The sequence below is a fragment of the Staurois parvus genome, unplaced genomic scaffold (assembly GCF_062004578.1).
Source record: "Staurois parvus isolate SC_StPar_1 unplaced genomic scaffold, SC_StPar_1.0 ptg001782l, whole genome shotgun sequence".
NCBI classification, from domain to species: domain Eukaryota; kingdom Metazoa; phylum Chordata; class Amphibia; order Anura; family Ranidae; genus Staurois; species Staurois parvus.
In genome coordinates this window covers 142,501-165,558 of record NW_028319578.1, presented here as the reverse complement: position 1 = coordinate 165,558, position 23,058 = coordinate 142,501, and the positions used below count along the sequence as shown (strand labels likewise).

The 23,058-nt window shown below is 36.7% G+C and overlaps 3 protein-coding genes across 3 annotated transcripts in view; all 3 read right to left on the bottom strand.

Moving 5' to 3' along the window:
• Positions 1–429: 429 nt before the first annotated feature.
• LOC149434307 (interferon-induced transmembrane protein 1-like) lies at positions 430–8,164 on the bottom strand. The gene is made up of 2 exons (XM_089663835.1): positions 7,718–8,164; positions 430–703 (listed from the first exon to the last, which is right to left on the bottom strand). The coding sequence occupies exons 1-2, from the start codon at positions 8,057–8,059 to the stop codon at positions 509–511; spliced, it is 537 nt and encodes a 178-aa protein (XP_089519961.1). The 5' UTR covers positions 8,060–8,164; the 3' UTR covers positions 430–508.
• Positions 8,165–12,715: 4,551 nt separating this feature from the next.
• Positions 12,716–16,242, bottom strand: LOC149434306 (uncharacterized). Its single transcript, XM_089663834.1, has 2 exons — positions 15,508–16,242; positions 12,716–13,229 (listed from the first exon to the last, which is right to left on the bottom strand). Exons 1-2 carry the CDS (start codon positions 16,144–16,146, stop codon positions 13,050–13,052), a joined length of 819 nt encoding a protein of 272 aa, XP_089519960.1. The 5' UTR covers positions 16,147–16,242; the 3' UTR covers positions 12,716–13,049.
• A 2,295-nt stretch (positions 16,243–18,537) lies between these two features.
• The window catches only part of LOC149434305 (uncharacterized), an 8,695-nt gene continuing 4,174 nt past the window's right edge, over positions 18,538–23,058 (bottom strand). Inside the window, exon 2 of the mRNA XM_089663838.1 lies at positions 18,538–20,842. Within this exon, the coding sequence (XP_089519964.1) occupies positions 20,666–20,842 (177 nt within the window). The 3' untranslated portion in view covers positions 18,538–20,665. The remainder of the gene's footprint in view (positions 20,843–23,058) is intronic.

The window sequence follows — 23,058 nt, the reverse complement described above, 5'->3', positions numbered from 1 at the left end:
CTCATGGGGCCCCCAGGCAATAGGGGATCACGGGGCCCCTGTGTCCTTGCCCAAACTCAAAAAAGCCTATGAAAAAGGTACCAGGGGCATCTCATGGGGCCCCCTACTGACTCCGGGACCTCGGGCAGTGCCCGAGTTTCCAAACGGTCAGTCCGCCCCTGAACAGGGCACAGGGAAATATTTTAGTAGCAGGATCCCCAGGTGAAAATAAATGAGAAGGAAAAATCCGTAAGAAAGAAAACTAATGCAGCAACCACACCCCAGGACCGGTAAGCTGCAACATGTCACATTCATGTTGGAGGGTTTAAATAGTAAGAAAAGAAGCCATGGCATGTGACCACTAAGGCTTGCACTCTACTTGTGGGTCCGCACCCCTATAGCTCTCGGACTTCCAGAGTATTTTATGATACAAAAAAAAAGAATAAAAAATTAGCAGCTATTTTTTATTAGTAAAAATGATTATGGAGCAAACAGATGGCGGGTTCTGTATCCGGTACGACGTTGGGTCCTAGCCGTAGAATCCATCATTGTAGTAGTTATAGTTGTATCTGTAGGGACGGGTCACGGACCAGTAGATGACCCAGGATATCCAGCTGATGTGGGCTACTATGCCCAGGACCAGGGCTACTACATTCAGGCTGAACGCTCTTCGGGAATGACGTCCAGCCAAGAAGGAGTCTCCACGTCTCACAGCATCCCGCGTCTGTAAGAAGGAAAATAAAATTCATATATTACAGATGAACTGGGCACCTAGGAAAGATTAGGGTCTAAGCCGTGTACAGGGGCGGACTGGCCATTGGAGAACTCGGGCATTGCCCGAGGGCCCGGGGTCAGTAGGGGGCCCCATGATATGCCCCTGGTACCTTTTATAGGCTTTTTTTGAGTGTGGACAAGGACACAGGGGCCCCATGATCCCCTATTGCCCGGGGGCCCCATAAGTTGTCAGTCCGCCCCTGGCCGTGTGATGTGAATCCCGCCAGGGTGCCGGTGCAACTCAGTGCCTACTGTACCCATATGGAAGAGAAATATATTTCCAATATATTTAGGAAAAAAAATTATACATGCGACCTATATTTACAATATGTTGGCCTACGCGAATATATTTTAACACGTGTTCCAAAAATGTAAAATTAAAATATATTTTCCAAAGCCATATATTGAAAAATATATTGTTTAAAATATATTTTCCAGATATTTTTGAACATCTAAAAAAAAAATGCATTTAAACATAGGTTTTTAAATATACTTGTAAATGCATTCCAAATGACACTTTGAAATATATTTCAGCATGCGTTCTGGATACATTTTTAATAATATATTCACAAATATATTGAAATACATTTTTGAAATATATTGAATATATTTTGGGAAGAATATTTATTTATTTATTACAGGTACTTATATAGCGCTGCCAATTTACGTAGCGCAAATATATTAAGAATATATTTTTTAAATATTGCAGTATTTGAAATATATGTCAATATATTTTGGGAAGAATATATTAAGAATTTATTTTTAAAATATAGTTAAAATATTTTTTTTTTTTCCATGTGGGATGTCTCGGATTGTTCCCAGAGATTTTTTACCTTCAGATCACGGGATAGGAGTCTCCTTTCACTGGGGGAGTTAAAAATGCATTTCAACATAGGTTTTTAAATATACTTGTAAATGCATTCCAAATGACACTTTGAAATATATTTCAGCATGTGTTCTGGATATATTTTTAATAATATATTCACAAATATATTGAAATATATTTTTTAAATATTTTGAATATATTTTGGGAAGAATATATTAAGAATGTATTTTTAAAATATAGTTAAAATATATTTTTTTCCATGTGGGATGTCTCGGATTGTCCCCAGAGGTCTTCTATCTTCAGATCACGGGATAGGAGTCTTCTTTCACTGGGAGAGTTTAGTGTCTCGTCAAGAATGGAAAGCGCAGATTCACACGTGTTATATGTGCCTACACCTCAGTCCTATCCCTCTTTGGTCAACATATGACATCGGAAAACATCTATCGCTGTAGATACTTTGTTTGGAAACTTTCTATGGTCAGTAAACACAAAAAAAAATGTAAGATCCCATATGGAAGAGAAATATATTTACAATATATTTAGAAAAAAAAAATTATACATGTGACATATATTTACACTACATTGGCCTATGTGAATATATTTTAACATGTGTTCCTAAAATGTAAATTAAAATATATTTTCCAAAGGCATATATTTAAAAATATATTTTTTTAAATATATTTTCCAGATATTTTTGAACATCTAAAAAAAAATGTATTTAAAAATAGGTTTTTAAATATATTTGTAAATGCATTCCAAATGACACTTTGATATATATTTCAGCATGCGTTCTGAATATATTTTTTATAATATATTCACAAATATATTGAAATATATTTTTGAAATATATTGAAAATATTTTGCGAAGAATATATTAAGAACGTATTTTTAAAATATTGTAGTATTTGAAATATATGTCAATATATTTTGGGAAGAATTATCTATCTTCAGATCACGGGATAGGAGTCTTCTTTCACTGGGAGAGTTTAGTGTCTGGCCAAGAGTGGAAAGCGCAACATGCAACATATATTTACAATATGTTGGCCTACGCGAATATATTTTAACACATGTTCCAAAAATGTAAATTAAAATATCTTTTCCAAAGGCATATATTTAAAATATATTTTTTAAAATATATTTTCCAGATATTTTTGAACATCTAAAAATAAAATGCATTTAAACATAGGTTTTTAATTATACTTGTAAATGCATTCCAAATGACACTTTGAAATATATTTCAGCATGTGTTCTGGATACATTTTTAATAATATATTCACAAATATATTGAAATACATTTTGAAATATATTGAATATATTTTGGGAAGAATATTTATTTATTTATTACAGGTACTTATATAGCGCTGCCAATTTACGTAGCGCAAATATATTAAGAATATATTTTTTAAATATTGCAGTATTTGAAATATATGTCAATATATTTTGGGAAGAATATATTAAGAATTTATTTTTAAAATATAGGTAAAATATATTTTTTTTTTCCATGTGGGATGTCTCGGATTGTTCCCAGAGATTTTTTACCTTCAGATCACGGGATAGGAGTCTTCTTTCACTGGGGGAGTTAAAAATGCATTTAAACATAGGTTTTTAAATATACTTGTAAATGCATTCCAAATGACACTTTGAAATATATTTCAGCATGTGTTCTGGATATATTTTTAATAATATATTCACAAATATATTGAAATATATTTTTTAAATATTTTGAATATATTTTGGGAAGAATATATTAAGAATGTATTTTTAAAATATAGTTAAAATATATTTTTTTTCCATGTGGGATGTCTCGGATTGTTCCCAGAGATTTTTTATCTTCAGATCACGGGATAGGAGTCTTCTTTCGCTGGGAGAGTTTAGTGTCTGGCCAATAGTGGAAAGCGCTGATTCACACGTGTTATATGTGCCTACACCTCAGTCCCATCCCTCTTTGGTCAACATACGACATCGGAAAACATCTATTGCTGTAGATACTTTGTTTGGAAACTTTCTATGGTCAGTAAACACAAAAAAAAAATGTAAGATCCCATATGGAAGAGAAATATATTTACAATATATTTAGAAAAAAAAAATGATACATGCGACATATATTTACAATATATTGGCCTATGTGAATATATTTTAACGTGTTCCAAAAATGTAAATTAAAATATATTTTCCAAAGGCATATATTTAAAAATATATTTTTTAAAATATATTTTCCAGATATTTTTGAACATCTAAAAAAAAAATGCATTTCAACATAGGTTTTTAAATATACTTGTAAATGCATTCCAAATGACACTTTGAAATATATTTCAGCATGTGTTCTGGATATATTTTTAATAATATATTCACAAATATATTGAAATATATTTTTTAAATATTTTGAATATATTTTGGGAAGAATATATTAAGAATGTATTTTTAAAATATAGTTAAAATATATTTTTTTCCATGTGGGATGTCTCGGATTGTCCCCAGAGGTCTTCTATCTTCAGATCACGGGATAGGAGTCTTCTTTCACTGGGAGAGTTTAGTGTCTCATCAAGAATGGAAAGCGCAGATTCACACGTGTTATATGTGCCTACACCTCAGTCCCATCCCTCTTTGGTCAACATATGACATCGGAAAACATCTATCGCTGTAGATACTTTGTTTGGAAACTTTCTATGGTCAGTAAACACAAAAAAAAAATGTAAGATCCCATATGGAAGAGAAATATATTTACAATATATTTAGAAAAAAAAAATTATACATGCGACATATATTTACACTACATTGGCCTATGTGAATATATTTTAACATGTGTTCCAAAAATGTAAATTAAAATATATTTTCCAAAGGCATATATTTAAAAATATATTTTTTTAAATATATTTTCCAGATATTTTTGAACATCTAAAAAAAAATGTATTTAAAAATAGGTTTTTAAATATATTTGTAAATGCATTCCAAATGACACTTTGATATATATTTCAGCGTGCGTTCTGAATATATTTTTTATAATATATTCACAAATATATTGAAATATATTTTTGAAATATATTGAAAATATTTTGCGAAGAATATATTAAGAACGTATTTTTAAAATATTGTAGTATTTGAAATATATGTCAATATATTTTGGGAAGAATTATCTATCTTCAGATCACGGGATAGGAGTCTTCTTTCACTGGGAGAGTTTAGTGTCTGGCCAAGAGTGGAAAGCGCAACATGCAACATATATTTACAATATGTTGGCCTACGCGAATATATTTTAACACATGTTCCAAAAATGTAAATTAAAATATCTTTTCCAAAGGCATATATTTAAAATATATTTTTTAAAATATATTTTCCAGATATTTTTGAACATCTAAAAATAAAATGCATTTAAACATAGGTTTTTAATTATACTTGTAAATGCATTCCAAATGACACTTTGAAATATATTTCAGCGTGTGTTCTGGATACATTTTTAATAATATATTCACAAATATATTGATATACATTTTGAAATATATTGAATATATTTTGGGAAGAATATTTATTTATTTATTACAGGTACTTATATAGCGCTGCCAATTTACGTAGCGCAAATATATTAAGAATATATTTTTTAAATATTGCAGTATTTGAAATATATGTCAATATATTTTGGGAAGAATATATTAAGAATGTATTTTTTAAAATAGAGTTAAAGTATATTTTTTTTCCATGTGGGATGTCTCGGATTGTTCCCAGAGATTTTCTATCTTCAGATTACGGGATAGGAGTCTTCATTCACTGGGAGAGTTTAGTGTCTGGCCAATAGTGGAAAGCGCTGATTCACACGTGATATATGTGCCTCCACCTCAGTCCCATCCCTCTTTGGTCAACATACGACATCGGAAAACATCTATCGCTGTAGATACTTTGTTTAGAAACTTTCTATGGTCAGTAAACACAAAAAAAATGTAAGATCCCATATGGAAGAGAAAAAAAAATGATACATGTTACCTACTGTATATCATTCGACCTATATTTACAATATATTGGCCTACACAAATATATTTTAACATGTATTCCAAAAATGTAAATTAAAATATATTTTCCAAAGGCATATATTTAAATATATATATATATATATATATATATATATACAGTCATGGCCGAAATTGTTGGCACCCTTGATATTTTTCCTGAAAATCAAGTATTTCACACAAAAAAGGTATTGCATTAACACATGTTTTGCTATACACATGTTTATTCTCTTTGTATGTATTGGAACAAATATAAAACAGAGGCAGAAAAGCAAATATGACATAATGTCACACAAAACCCCAAAAATGGGCTGGACAAAAGTATTGGCACCCTTAACTTAATATTTGGTTGCACACCCTTTGGAAAACATAACTGAAATCAGTCGCTTCCTATAACCATCAATAAGCTTCTGACACCTCTCACCCGGAATTTTGGACCACTCTTCCTTTGCAAACAGCTCCAGGTCTCTCTTATTGGAAGGACACCTTTTCCCAACAGCAATTTTAAAATCTCTCCACAGGTGTTCAATGGGATTTAGATCTGGGCTCATTGCTGGCCACTTCAGAACTCTCCAGCGCTTCTTTGCCATCCATTTCTGAGTGCTTTTTGACGTATGTTTGGGGTCATTGTCCTGCTGGAAGACCCAGGATCTTGGACGCAAACCCAGCTTTCTGACACTGGGCCCTACAGTGCGACCCAAAATCCTTTGGTAATCCTCAGATTTCATGATGCCTTGCACACAGTCAAGGCACCCAGTGCCAGAGGCAGCAAAACAACCCCAAAACATCATTGAACCTCCACCATATTTTACCGTAGGTACTGTGTTTTGTTCTTTGTAGGCCTCATTCCGTTTTCGGTAAACAGTAGAATGATGTGCTTTACCGAAAAGCTCTATCTTGGTCTCATCTGTCCACAAGACGTTTTCCCAGAAGGCTTTTGGCTTACTCAAGTACATTTTGGCAAACTGTAGTCTTGCTTTTTTATGTCTCTGTGTCAGCAGTGGGGTCCTCCTGGGTCTCCTGCCATAGCGTTTCATTTCATTTAAATGTCGACGGATAGTTCGCGCTGACACTGATGCTCCCTGAGCCTGCAGGACAGCTTGAATGTCTTTGGAACATGTTTGGGGCTGCTTATCCACCATCCGGACTATTCTGCGTTGCAATCTTTCATCAATTTTCCTCATCCGTCCACGACCAGGGAGATTAGCTACAGTGCCATGGGTTGCAAACTTCTTGATAATGTTGCGCACTGTGGACAAAGGCAAATCTAGTTCTCTGGAGATGGACTTGTAACCTTGAGATTGTTGATATTTTGCCACAATTTTGGTTCTCAGGTCCTCAGACAGTTCTCGTCTCCTCTTTCTGTTGTCCATGCTTAGTGTGGCACAGACAGACACACAATGCAAAGGTTAAGTGAACGTCTCTCCTTTTTATCTGCTTTCAGGTGTGATTTCTATATTGCCCACACCTGTTACTTGCCCCAGGTGAGTTTACAGGAGCATCACATGCTTGTAACATTCTTATTTATCCGCAGTTGTGAAAGGGTGCCAATACTTTTGTCCAGCCCATTTTTGGAGGTTTGTGTGACATTATGTCGAATTTGCTTTCTTTCCTCCCTTTTTTTGTTTTGTCCCAATACACACAAAGGGAATAAACATGTGTATAGCAAAACATGTGTTAATGCAATACGTTTCGTGAGAAATACATGATTTCCTGGAGAAATATCAAGGGTGCCAACAATTTCGGCCATGACTGTATATACATATATATATATATATATATACACACTGCATGTTGAAGTGCATTTTTATTACAAGATATATGGAAAATATTTTTAAGAATACATTTCAAATATACTGCATGTCTTTAAAAATGCAAATCTACAAAAAGCTGAACGATGTATTTTAAAAAAATATATATTTTTAAAAATACTTTTGTTACAATATATTCTTCAGATTTTTTTTAACATATAAAAAAGACATTTTAACATACATTTGTAAATGCGTTCCAAAAATGTACATTTGTATTTTAGGATCGTTCTCTACATTGATACGCTGGAACCGAGAGAACATTGGATATTCCCATTCCTTTGAAATGATCCTTTTGTTTTGTAAAGATGGCGCCCTCGCTTTATGCCTACCTTAGAGGAGAACACAAGGGCCACAACGCCAAGAATGAGGTTGCAGAAAATCAGGTTCACCACAGACCAGGCAAGGTAGTCCTTGCAAGCCGGCTGAGGAAGGACCATCACGTTGGATTGAGTTGTCACCATAACTGCAGGTTGAGGTTGGCCAACGTAGTACGGTGGTTGGACGCTGCTGTAGGTGGGGACCTGATTAGGAGCGTAAACCGGATTGGGAGAGTAGGCCGGGGGATTGAGAGAGTAAACTGGTGGGCCGGCAGGGTAGGTGGAAAAGCCGGAAGAATAAGCTGGGTTAGGAGGATATCCCTCGTACTTTTTCATTTCATAGCCGTAATCCATGTCCCAGGAGATGTCTCCGAGTGTCCCCAGAGGTCTTCTATCTTCAGATCACGGGATAGGAGTCTTCTTTCACTGAGGGAGTTTAGAGTCTGGCCAGGAGTGGAAAGCGCTGATTCACACGTGTTATATGTGCCTACACCTCAGTCCCATCCCTCTTTGGTCAACATACGACATCGGAAAACATCTATCGCTGTAGATACTTTGTTTGGAAATTTTCTATGGTCAGTAAACATAAAAAAAAATTGTAAGAGAATAAGATGGAAGAGAAATATATTTACAATATATTTAGAAAAAAAATATATACATGCGACCTATATTTACAATATATTGGCCTACACGAATATATTTTAACATGTATTCCAAAAATGTAAATTTAAATATATTTTCATATTTTCCAAAGGCATATATTTAAAAAAAAAAAAAAAATATATATATATATATATATATATATATATATACTACATGTTGAAATGTGCTTTTATTACAAAATATATGAAATATATTCCAAAAGGCATGTATTTAAAATATATTTTTCTAAATATATTTTCCGGATATTTTTGAACATCTAAAAAATGCATTTAAACATAGATTTTTAAATATACTGTACAATATATTGGCCTACCCGAATATATTTTAACATGTATTCCAAAAATGTAAATTTAAATATATTTTCCAAAAGGCATATATTTAAAATATATATTTAAAAATATATTTTCCAGATATTTTTGAACATCTAAAAAAATGCATTTAAACAGATTTTTATATATAATTTACAATATATTGGCCTACATGAATGTATTTTAACATGTATTCCAAAAATGTAAATTAAAATATATTTTCCAAAAGGCATATATTTAAAATATAATTTTCTAAATATATTTTCCAGATATTTTTGAACATCTAAAAAAATGCATTTAAACATAGATTTTTAAATATGCTTACAAATGCATTCCAAATGACACTTTGATATATATTGCAGCATGCCTTCTGAATATATTTTTAATAATATATTCACAAATATGTTGAAATGTATTTTTGAAATATATTGAATACGGCAAAAATTGTAGTATTTGAAATATATGTCAATATATTTGGGAAGAATATATTAAGAATTTATTTTTAAAATATATTTAACATGTATTCCAAAAATGTAAATTAAAATATATTTTCCAAAAGGCATATATTTAAAATATAATTTTCTAAATATATTTTACAGATATTTTTGAACATCTAAGAAAATGCATTTAAACATAGATTTTTATATATAATTTACAATATATTGGCCTACAGGAATATATTTTAACATGTATTCCAAAAATGTAAATTTAAATATATTTTCCAAAAGACATATATTTAAAATATATATTTAAAAATATATTTTCCAGATATTTTTGAACATCTAAAAAAATGCATTTAAACATAGATTTTTATATATAATTTACAATATATTGGCCTACATGAATGTATTTTAACATGTATTCCAAAAATGTAAATTAAAATATATTTTCCAAAAGGCATATATTTAAAATATAATTTTCTAAATATATTTTCCAGATATTTTTGAACATCTAAAAATTTAAACATAGATTTTTAAATATGCTTACAAATGCATTCCAAATTACACTTTGATATATATTGCAGCATGCCTTCTGAATATATTTTTAATAATATATTCACAAATATATTGAAATGTATTTTTGAAATATACTGAATACGACCAAATTTGTAGTATTTTATGTGGGATGTATTGCAGTAATGTAACATTTACATTGTAATTTCTTTTCCACCGCATGTCATACTATCGAATAGAAGCCCAAGAATTCAAAGTAGAACTCTTTTTATTTTATTTTTTGTTTACCTGCTTGAATAGGTAAATGTTTTTATATTTCTTCAATAGCAAAGGTGGCTCATTTAAGGTGCGAATTAAATTGTCATGATTTTTTCTCTATTTTATTTTCTCCTTTTTTTTTTTGTTGCCTACTTGAATTTATGCTTTACTCTTTTTACTTTATTTTTTTTTTACCTGCTTGAATAGGTAAATATTTTTAGATTTCTTGAATAGCAAAGGTGGCTCATTTTTTTAAGGGGCGGATTAAATTGTCATGATTGTGTCTCTATTTTATTTTCTCTTTTTTTTTGTTGCCTACTTGAGTTTATGCTTTACTCTTTTTACTTTATTTTTTTTACTTTATTTTTTTTTACCTGCTTGAATAGGTAAATATTTTTAGATTTCTTGAATAGCAAAGGTGGCTCATTTTTTTAAGGTGCGGATTAAATTGTCATGATTGTTTCTCTATTTTATTTTCTCTTTTTTTTTTTGTTGGCTACTTGAGTTTATTTTTTACTCTTTTTACTTTATTTTTTTTTACCTGCTTGAATAGGTAAATATTTTTAGATTTCTTGAATAGCAAAGGTGGCTCATTTAAGGTGCGGATTAAATTGTCATGATTTTTTCTCTATTTTCTTTTCTTTTTTTTTTTTTGTTGCCTACTTGAGTTTATGCTTTACTCTTTTTACTTTATTTTTTTTTACCTGCTTGAATAGGTAAATATTTTTATATTTCTTGAATAACAAAGGTGGCTCATTTAAGGTGCGAATTAAATTGTCATGATTTTTTCTCTATTTTATTTTCTCTTTTTTTTTTTGTTGCCTACTTGAGTTTATGCTTTACTCTTTTTACTTTACTCATTTTTATAAGGTGCGGATTAAATTGTCATGATTGTGTCTCTATTTTCTTTTTTTTTTTTTTTTTTGTTCCCTACTTGAGTTTTTAAACGTGTTTTATACTATAATTCATGAAAGCTGCAGGGTGCTCATTTTTTTAAGGTGCAGAATAAATTGCTTTGAGTTTTTCTTATATGCTTTACTATTTTTACTTTCTTTTTTTTTTTGTTGCCTGCTTAAGAAGGTAAAATTGTATTTTCTGTAGCATCCAACTATTATAATTATTATTATTTTTCATTATTATTATTAAATAATTATTATTATTTTACAAATAGATTATTATTATTATTATTATTATTATTATTATTATTATTAATAATAAAAATAATAATAATACAAATATTTCTTTATTCACATAATTTTCAAGGTACAAGAAAATTAAAGCAAGTGTTTGATGAACATTTTCTCAGGATTCCTTGCATAAACAACAAAGGATTTAATTGAGGGGAAAGGGGAATGTTTTAAATGTGTAGATGAAAGCTGGGGGGGGGGTTCAACTAGGAAGGAAGTTTTACACTATATTTTTTTTCCCCACAAATGTGGAGTTACCCGTTGTTACCAGAAAAAAGCTAAATAGTTTCAGTAAATATTTTTTTTGTTTCCTGAACAGAACTAGTCACCTGCAGTTCTCTCACGATCGGCGGCATTGGGTTAGCAGAGGGGATTTTCCCTGAGTTGCAACACTTGGGAGTTGTCACTTTGAAGGTGCCTGGAAACGCGACATTTTTGGTGAATTAAAAGCCTCGGAGCCGAATGGTGAACATTTCTGCATGAACAGCTGCTGGACCGGAACGTGCGGTTTCTGATTGTTGTATTTTTACTAAAAAACAAAAAAAAAGTACATCTGCGCCATTCTTCGCATTTCGCAAGTTCTTGTCATTTTTCTACTCTAAAAGGTCAAAGTGGAACTGAGGAAATAAATGAATCCTCTTTATTTACCCCTATGACCTCCAGGAAGGTTTCAGCCCCCCCCCCCCCCCTCCATGACCGCGGCATTTTCTTTTGCTATTCGGCACTGCGCTACTTTACTTGGTAATTGCTCAGTCATGCAACACTTTACCCAAATGAAATGTATATCCTTTTTTTTTTATCACACAAATGGAGCTTTCTTTTGATTTGATTTGATTACCACTGGGTATTAATTTTTTTTTCTTTTTATTATATGTAAAAAAAAATATTTTGTTATATATAAAAAAGACTGAAAGTTTGGAAAAAAAAGATATTTTCTACTTTCTTTTTTTTTTTTTCACACAAATAGAGCTTTCTTTTGATTTGATTACCGCTGGGTATTAATTTTTTTTTCTTTTTATTATATGTAAAAAAAATATTTTGTTATATATAAAAAAAGACTGAACGTTTTGAAAAAAAAAAAGGATATTTTAAACTTTCTTTTTTTTTCACACAAATAGAGCTTTCTTTTGATTTGATTTGATTTGATTTGATTACCACCGGGTGTTTATTTATTTTTAATTTTTTTATTATATGTAAAAAAAATATTTTGTTATATATTAAAAAAAAGAATGAAAGTTTTGAAAAAAAAAGATATTTTCTACTTTTTTTTTTTTTAATTCAGCACTGTGCTATTTTAATTGGCAATTGCGCAGTCATGCAATGCTGTACCCAGATGAAAATTATATAATTTCTCTTACACAAATAGAGTTTTTTTTTTTTAAATTTACACATGAAATAAGATGATTGGCTTTTTTTTTTTTTTAATTTACACATGAAATAAGATGATTGGCTTTTTTTTTTTAATTTACACATGAAATAAGATGATTGGCTTTTTTTTTTTAATTTGCACATGCAATAAGATGATTGGCTTTTTTTTTAATTTACACATGAAACAAGATCATTGGCTTTTTTTTTTAAATGAATACATAAAACAAGATCATTGGCTTATTTTTTTTTTTTTTTAGTAATTTACACAGGAAACAAGATAATTGTATTTTTTATTTCTTAATTTACACATGAAACAAGATAATTGGCTTTTTTTTTAAATTTACACATGAAACAAAAATATTGCCTTTTTGGATTCTGGATAAAGCAGAGAGGAGTGAGAGCCCCTGGCAGGTATTTATTGCAGTTTGGGTTTCTGCCGGGACGAGGCTCCACCCAAAAAACTACAAAAGGAGAAACATCTAGTCGGATTTGGGAAGTACGATGATCACATTGACATAGAGATCTTCAACAAGTTATTAAATGACATTTGTAGTTAGTACTGTGGCCCCCCACAGAGCGGGTCCCCCTGGTGTAGATGGCTGTGCAGTTATCCGTAGTAATAGGAAGGGTAGTAGTAGTAGTAGTAGTATACGCGGGTGTAGTACACAGCGGGTACGATAATAATAAGGGCAATTCCCACCAACATGGCGGCCACGTTGAAGCCAAGAGCTGCGCGGGATTTTTTGCTCGCCGATTCCCAGTCCTGGTACTTCTTAGCGGAACGCGTCTGTAAAACAGAATGAGATCATTGAATGCCGAGCTGCGATGTTGTAAAAATTTACGTACCATTACCTCTGGTTCACATCGGTGTGCCCGTGCGGACCGCGATCTGAGAGCCAATTCATTTGAATGGACTCCCGTGCCACGGGACACGCGGGGAAGTCACAGCCAGCGCGGGAGCCGAGGTTCCCAGGACGGTTGCGATTTCCAGTGCAGGCGGCGTGCCATTAGAATTACTGGCACCCGCCCGCGAGTCCCGCATTCCTCTGCGTGGGTGGTGCGGCTACACGGATTTGTCCGACACCACCCACTCAGATGTGAACCAGGGGTTAGTCTTTAAAGTGGTTGTAAACCTCTAAAATGGAAAAAAAATGAACAAAGCACATCCTTCTATAGTGTGCCTTTGCCTCAATCCAGAGCAATGAGTATCATTTCTAGCTTTCCAGAGCTCCCTCTGCTATCTGCAGGGGCCGACTGACCATTCAAGCACTCGGGCACTGCCAGAGGGCCCAGGGTCAGTAGGGGGCCCCATGAGATATACCTGGTACCTTTCATTGGCTTTTTCAGAGGCTTTTTTGGATGTGGGTCAGGGCACAGGGGCCCCATGATCCCCTATTGCCCGAGGGCCCCATAAATTGTCAGTCTGCCCCTGGCTATCTGCATGAGTTGATTATGATCATGAGGCCTCATTCACACGGGGTGTTTTTTTGCAGCCACTTTTAGGGGCATCAGGCATTTTTTTTTCTTGCCCCCATGACAGCCCCAGCGGTGCATGTTTCCCTCCACTCAAGTGTCAGATTACACTCAGCTCTCCGCTCTTTGCTGTGTCGTGTGTGAAATCTGCCCCCTGCTTCCTGGAGCGCAGAAATACTGGGTAGAGTCTCCACTTTGATTGACTGCAGAGGAGAGAGGATTGCAGATAAACAGGTACAACGTAATAACACCAACAACTGGGCACTATTCCTTCCACTGAAACCAACAACTGGGCACTATTCCTTCCATTGACACCAACAATGGGGCAATATTCCTTCCACTGACACCAATGATGGGGCACTATTCCTTCCACTGACACCAACAACTGGGCACTATTCCTTCCACTGACACCAATGATGGGGCAATATTCCTTCCACTGACCCCAATGATGGGGCAATATTCCTTCCACTGACACCAACAACTGGGCACTATTCCTTCCACTGACACCAATGATGGGGCACTATTCCTTCCACTGACACCAACAACTGGGCACTATTCCTTCCACTGACACCAATGATGGGGCAATATTCCTTCCACTGACACCAACAATTGGGCACTATTCCTTCCACTGACACCAATGATGGGGCACTATTCCTTCCACTGACACCAATGATGGGGCAATATTCCTTCCACTGACACCAATGATGGGGCAATATTCCTTCCATTGACACCAATGATGGGGCACTATTCCTCCCACTGACACCAATGATGGGGCACTATTCCTCTTACTAACACCAACAATGGGGCACTATTCCTCCCACTGACACCAATGATGGGGCACTATTCCTCCCACTGACACCAATGGTGGGGCACTATTCTTCCCACTGACACCAATGATGGGGCACTATTCCTCCCACTGATACCAATGATGGGGCACTATTCCTCCCACTGATACCAATGATGGGGCACTATTCCTCCCACTGATACCAGTGATGGGGCACTATTCCTTCCACTGACACCAATAATGGGGCACTATTCCTTCCACTGACACCAACAATGGGGCACTATTCCTTCCACAGACTCCAGTGATGGGACACTATTCCTTCCACTGACACCAATGACACCAGTAGGTTATGTGCGTCCCTAGGCAACACAAAAATCAGCCCCCACCCCCCCCCCCCCCTTGCAGAAAGAGCCTGACATTGACCAACAACACCCCTGCCTCCCACCCGAGAGAGCCTTCCACTACCACTGCCCCCCCCCCTCCATACACCAGCCACCATCCCCCACGGCGAGAGAGAGAAAGACACTCACCTTCACAGCTCTGGACATCCCCAGGAACAAGTGTGGGGCTGTGCATACACCGTCGTGAAACCCTCAGCCTCTCTCAGAGGTTGGAACCCACCAGGTTCAAAAAAGCCTATGAAAAAGGTACCAAGGGCATCTCATGGGGCCCCCTACTGACCCGGGGCCCTCGGGCAGTGCCGAGTTTCCAAATGGTCAATCCGCCCCTGCCCATGAGCCAACAGAAGGCTATAGCTCTGAAGGACATTTAAGGTCAACAGCAACCAAACCGACCCAACAGTCCTTACCTGAAGGCTGAAGATAAGCGCCGGGATCCCCAAAACGAAGCAGCAAAATATAAGGTTCACAATGGACCACGGAAAATAGTCCCTGATTTGTGGTGCCGGAGTGGAGATCACGGTAGTTTGTGTGGTCACCACCATTGGTTGGATGTTATTAATGATCGCCGTGCCTGGAACTGAACTGTTCAGAGGGTACTGCTGTGACGGCATCATTTCGGGAATCATGGGAGATTGGATCGAAGGAAACATCATGGTTTGAGGCAAGACCACTTCGGGAGCTGATGGTGGTGCTGGGAATTCTGGGTTATACATTGGAGGAGGATTATGAAACAACTTCTGGTTGCTGTTGTTGAGATGTGGAAGAGACATGCCTACTTCTTGTGGATGTTTCCATCCTGGAGAAGGGATCACCGATGGTCCAGAGAAAGCTCCTCCATGGGGGTTGTTGGTGTGATATGGCGGAGGATAGGCCATACCTCCTAGTTGCAATTCTGGGAGAACTTCAACAAATGGTGGTGGAGCTGGGTAGAATGTTGGCCGTGCGGTGTCCATCTCTGGAAAGGCCTGTGCGGTATTATTGTAGCTTGATGTGATGTCCTGATGACCAAAATTTGGAGTGTCATACATATTGCCCGCCATAGACATGATGCCTTTTGAATATTTTTGGGTTCAGCAAATTTGCCGACACCCTGCCTTGCTTCTCCAGGTGCTTCACCTTGGCTTTGTAACCAGTTGTGTGACTTTCCCTCAGAAGTCGTCCAGATTACAATTTACAATAAACTTCCCTAAAGCAAGAACTAGGCAGACTCCGCCCACCTGAACCTTTTCTTTCTTTTGTTTTTTTTCCAGTAAAGGATGCATTCCTCACCCATCAATCACTGATGAATGTTGATGACCGAGGAAGGAATGTTTCCGTCTTCTGAAAATTTGTGTTGCACAATATAAAAAAATGGTACTCAATTATCTTTCCACACGGAAGGAAAATATATTTGAAATGCTACAATTTTGGCCTATATTCAATATATTTCTATATATATATATATATATATATATATATTCTTATTATTATTATACAGGATGTATATATTATAATCATTATTATTATTCAGGATTTATATATTATTATTATACAGGATTTATATATTATTATTATTCAGGATTTATATATTATTATTATTATTATACAGGATTTATATATTATTATTATTATTATTCAGGATTTATATATTATTATTATTATACAGAATTTATATAATATTATTATTATTCAGGATTTCTATATTAATATTATTATTATTATTCAGGATTTATATATTATTATTATTATTATTATTCAGGATTTATATATTATTATTATTCAGGATTTATATATTATTATTATTATTATTATTATTATTCAGGATTTCTATATTATTATTATACAGGATTTATATATTATTATTATACAGGATTTATATATTATTATTATTCAGGATTTATATATTATTATTATTATTATTCAGGATTTATATATTATTATTATTCAGGATTTCTATATTATTATTATTATTATTATTATTATACAGGATTTATGGCACCAACAGTTTGCTCAGCACTTTACAATATAACGGGAGACAATACAGCAACAATACAGTTCAATACAAGAGGGATAGGAGGGCCCTGATCCTGGGAGCTTACAATCTAGGAGAATAATAGATATATATATATACATACACATATAAAATGCATGTTGAAATGCATTTTTATTACAAAATATATGAAGAATGTTTTAACAAATATATATTTTTTAAATATATTCTTCAGATTTTTTTTAACATATAAAAAAGTCATTTTAACATATATTTGTAAACACATTCCAAAAATGTAGATTTGTATTTTTAAAGACATACAGTATATTTGAAATATATGTTTAAAATATTACACTCACTATATCCGCTCTCCCCGGACCCCGCATTCACTATATCCGCTCTCCCTGGACCCCGCATTCACTATATCTGCTCTCCCCGGACCCCGCATTCACTATATCCGCTCTCCCCGGACCCCGCATTCACTATATCCGCTCTCCCCGGACCCCGCATTCACTATATCCGCTCTCCCCGGACCCTGCATTCACTATATCCGCTCTCCCTGGACCCCGCATTCACTATATCCGCTCTCCCCGGACCCCCCATTCACTATATCCGCTCTCCCCGGACCCCGCATTCACTATATCCGCTCTCCCCGGACCCTGCATTCACTATATCCGCTCTCCCTGGACCCCGCATTCACTATATCTGCTCTCTCCGGACCCCGCATTCACTATATCCGCTCTCCCCAGACCCCGCATTCACTATATCTAGTCTCCCTGGACCCTGCATTCACTATATCTGCTCTCCCCGGACCCCGCATTCACTATATCCGCTCTCCCCGGACCCTGCATTCACTATATCCGCTCTCCCCGGACCCCGCATTCACTATATCTAGTCTCCCTGGACCCTGCATTCACTATATCTGCTCTCCCCGGACCCCGCATTTACTATATCCTCTCTGTTTCTTCCATGTTCCCCTATTTCTCTGTCTTCTTTCCCACCTCTATGTATTTTTTCTGTATTGTATTGAACAGCATTATATTATTATTGTTCTGTGGAATGCTGACATCTACTGGTGGTTTGGAGCCACTACAACCTGTTTCCTTATGTGATTTGGTCTCTCTCTCTGTCCTCATCTCCCTGTTTCTTCCATGTTCCCTCAGTGTTGTGTGTCCTGCCGAGGCGCCATTGGAGTCACAGTGGAGGGCAGCAAACTTAAATATAAGGGGGTCAGGGTTGTAGAGACCCCGTCACATTGCTCTGGTAAGACACACATCGCACAGATGTGAATTGCCACCATTTTAAACAACGGCTCACCTCTGTTTTCATGTGTTGATGTGTGTTAAACGAATAGTTGTGAATGGGACCCTTGTATTGGTAATTAGACTATCAGATAGTGAAATCAGCACTCTTGCTGAATGACTGCTGTAAGAAAATGAATTACAGAATAAGGCACCTGGACACCGTATTGTATTCAGTCGGAGTTTATTAACAGACCACAGAATTGCGCTGTGATAACAAGAGTACAATTTACAAAGAACAAAGCATCTGTTTTCCCCCATTAAATATACAATAAAAAAACCTCACTAAAGAGATCCTCCAGTTTTGTGAAACTTACACATGAAAAAAAATGTACATATTAATGACAAGAAATGTGTCCTGCGAGCCGCACATCTAGACAGATCCCCCCTGTGGTGGAGTGAATGGCAGATTCAGACTGGAACCCACCCAACGCTCTTCGCTACGCCCCTCTGAGCTTGATCCCAATCCCCAGGATCAAGCTCCAAGGAGCATAGCGAAACGCGTAGGGGGTGTGGCCTGGTGGGAGTCCAGGCTGAGACTGCCCTTCACTCCACCACAGGGGACACATTACTCGCACACAGTAACATTTGGAGCTCCTCCCTGGCCGGCACTCCTATTCCATTGATTCCAAAGATTATTTACAAAGCCCGGCTTCTTTCTTACATTCTGGATGAAGCAAAGATGAGCGACAACCCCTGGCAGGAATTTATTTTGGAGGGGTTTTCTACCAGGACGAGGTCTCTTGGTTCTGTATTGGAACCCATTCACACTTGTGCGACTTGTCATGTGACCTTGGACATGTCGCATCCCAATGTTTGCAATGGCACCCGCTCAGATCGGTGCGACTTAAAGGACAAGTTCACCTTTGGAACATGTTACATGTTCCACCCGTTTTTAGTGCATCCCATACATCCCAAATACCCCGTACATCCCGTACACCCCGTACATCCCGTACACCCCATACATCCCGTACATCCCGTACACCCCGTACATCCCGTACACCCCGTACATCCCGTACATCCCATACACCCAGTACATCCCGTACATCCCATACATCCCGCACACTCCATACATCCCATACATCCCCATACATCCTGTACATCCCCATACATCCCGTACATCCCCATACATCCTGTACATCCTGCACACCCCATACATCCCGTACATCCCCATACATCCCATACACCCCATACAGCCCGCACACCACATACATCCCACACATCCCGTACATCCCATGAATCCCGTACATCCCATACATCCCGTACATCCCATACACGCCGCACATCCCGTACACCTCCGTACATCTCATACAACCCGTACATCCCATACACCCCATACACTCCATACATCCTGTACACCTCCATACATCCTGTGCAGCCCATTCACTCTGTACATCCCGTACATCCCCATATATCCCATACACCCAGGGGCGGACTGACAACTCATGGGGCCCCCGGGCAATAGGGGATCATGGGGCCCCTGTATCCTTGCCCAAACTCAAAAAAGCCTATGAAAAAGGTACCAGGGGCATCTCATGGGGTCCCCTACTGACCCTGGGCCCTCGGGCAGTGCCCAAGTTTCCAAATGGTCAGTCCGCCCCTGCGTACACCCCGTACATCCCCATACACCACGTACACCCTGTACATCCCATACATCCCCGTACAACCCACACATTCCGTACATCCCATACATCCCCGTACACCCCACACATCCCATACATCCATGTACACCCCACACATCCCGTACATCCCATACATCCTCGTACACCCCGTACACCCTGTACATCCCCGTACACCCTGTACATCCCATACGGCAAGCAGATATTCTGAGAGGTCTGCAGGTGACCTGCATGGCATCAGCCATCTACTGATCGCTGGCGCAATTCTTTCCAGGCTCATTTGGACAAAAATAATAAATGCGCTTACCTGCAAAAAAATGTGCATTTATTATTTTTGTCCAAAAGGTGAACTTATCCTTTAAAGACTCAACGATTTTGAAAAAGTGCCTGCACTAATTTGCTCCAACTTTCGATGCGACTTTGGTCCAGGGAGTATAAAGTCGCTCCAAAGTCGCACTGGAAATCTCTTATGGGAATGGAGCCTTACCAGAACAGATAGTGAGAGGAAATCTCAAAGGGGAAACAGACAGAAAACTTGACAGAGGTTTTAACCCTTCCCTAACCCTTCTCTAATCCACCCAAAACTACAAAAGAATAACCTCTAGTCGGAGTAACATTTGAAGTTAGTACAGCGACCCCCAAAGTGCTTGTCCCCCTTGTGTAGATCAGGGTATAGTTATCCATAGTAATAAGAGCTAGAGCTGTAGTACGAGCGGAATACAAAGTAGTATACAGCAACTATGATACCAACAATGACAATTCCCAGCAACGTGGAAGCCAAGTTGAAACCAAAAGACAGGCGAGATTTCTTCTTTGCCTTTTCCCAGTCCTGGTACTTCTTAGCGGAACGCGTCTGCAAAAGAGAATGAGATCATTGAATGCCGAGCTGAGATGTTGTAAAAATTGACGTACCGTTACCTCTGGTTCACATCTGTGTGGCCGTGCGGACCGCGATCTGAGAGCCAATTCGTTTGAATGGACTCCTGTGCCTTGGGACACGCGTGGAAGAAGTCCCTGCACTACCTGGGAAATCGCAACCAGCGCGGGAACCTCGGTTCCCAGTACGGTGGCGATTTCCAGTGCGAGCGGAGTGCCTATAACTGCTTGCCAATCCCGCAGCACTACATTTACTGCGACAGGGCAGCTCCTACAGGCACAGCGGTGTATCTGTACATCATTGCCTGTTTCTGGGTTTCGAATTCACGTGACCCCCCCCCCCCACCCTCCAACTCCCCTGTGATTTGACACAGAGAGAGTTTGTCAGCATAATGTATGGCCAATACCTGCTGATCGTCTGCGTCCAATCACAGCCCAGAGCCCTTTGTTGACAAACAACACAGGGCTCTGTACAGAAGGAACGATCTTCTCTGTTTCTTTTCCCTGCAAAGCAGGGGAAAGAAACAAATCGATCTGCAGTAAAAAGCAGCACATCAGTCTATCATGAATGCTGAGGCCAGACTGATCCACCTTACTAACCGTTCCGTATCTGCCACCTCTCTCTGCCAATCCCTCCACTGGCTTCCAATTGCCCAACGGATAAAATTCAAAACGCTAACACTGACGTATAGAGCCGTTCATAACACTGCCCCAAATTACATCACCGATCTTGTCTCCAAATATCACCCAAACTGTAATCTCTGCTCCTCGCACGACCTCCTGCTCTATAGCTCCCCTGTCTCCTCCTCCCATGCTCGTCTCCAGGAATTGCCCAGGGCTTCCCCCATCCCCTGGAGCTCCCTACCCCAATCCATCAGACTATCACCCACTCTGCTCACTTTTAGGCGCACTCTGAAAACCTCTCTCTTCAGGGAAGCCTACCCCACCCTCACCTAATACTGAAATCCTCTACTCTTCCAACCACTCCATCCCCCACAGTTATTACCTCTTGTACCACTATCCCCTCCCTCCTAGATTGTAAGCTCCAAGGAGCAGGGCCCTCGAACCCCTCGTGTATTGAATTGTATTGTTACTGTACTGTCTCCCACCGTAATGTAAAGCGCTGAGCAAACTGTCGGCACTATATAAATCCTGAATAATAATAATAATCATACACACATGACACCTTGCTAGTCACATGAATAACCCCTTGACCACTCCTAGATGTTAACCCCTTCCCATTAGTACAGTGACAGTGTATACTATTAGCACTGTATTAGCACTATTAGCACTATTAGCCACTGGAGATGTCAGTGGCAGTTAGCTAGTTCCCACAAAGTGCCAGTTAGGGTCAGATTGCCCGCCCAACCCTAACAGTCCCACTTTAAGTCGCTGATCACCGCCATTACTAGTATTAAAAAAATACATCAATAAAATTCCGAATATATATATATTAAAAAAAAAATTAATAACAATTCCATATATATATATTTATATTCAGAATTTTTTTAATGTATTTTTTTAATACTAGTAATGGCGGTGATCATCATCCTACAGTGGGGCTGTATATGTATATTAGTATATAATATTATATGTATATATATATGTATTAGTATTAAAAAAATTAAGTAATAAAAATTCCATATATATATATATATATATATTAATATTCCAAATTTTTAAAAAAAAAATTTAATACTAGTAATGGCGGTGATCAGCGACTTACAGTGGGACTGTATATATATTAATATTTTAAAAAAAATTCATACAAAATAAAAATTCCAAATGTGTATATATATTTGGAATTTTTCTAAATTACTTTTTTAATACTAATATCTATCTATCTATCTATCTATCTATCTATCTATCATCTATCTATCTATCTATCTATTATCTATCTATCTATCTATCTATTATCTATCTATCTATTATCTATTATCTATCTATCTATTATCTATTATCTATCTATCTATCTATCTATCTATCTATTATCTATCTATCTATCTATCTATCTATCTATCTATCTATCTATCTATTATCTATCTATCTATCTTTCTATCTATTATCTATCTATCTATCTATCTATCTATCTATCTATCTATTATCTATCTATCTATCTATCTATCTATCTATCTATCTATTATCTATCTATCTATCTATCTATCTATTATCTATCTATCTATTATCTATTAT

Bases quoted from the DNA above. Each gene is read 5' to 3' on its own strand.
- LOC149434306 (XM_089663834.1), bottom strand. From the start codon at position 16,146: ATGTCTATGGCGGGCAATATGTATGACACTCCAAATTTTGGTCATCAG. The intron at 13,230-15,507 runs GTAAGGACTGTT...TCTGTTTTACAG, and splicing joins CGCTTATCTTCAGCCTTCAG to ACGCGTTCCGCTAAGAAGTA.
- LOC149434307 (XM_089663835.1), bottom strand. From the start codon at position 8,059: ATGGATTACGGCTATGAAATGAAAAAGTACGAGGGATATCCTCCTAAC. The intron at 704-7,717 runs GTAGGCATAAAG...TCCTTCTTACAG, and splicing joins CCCTTGTGTTCTCCTCTAAG to ACGCGGGATGCTGTGAGACG.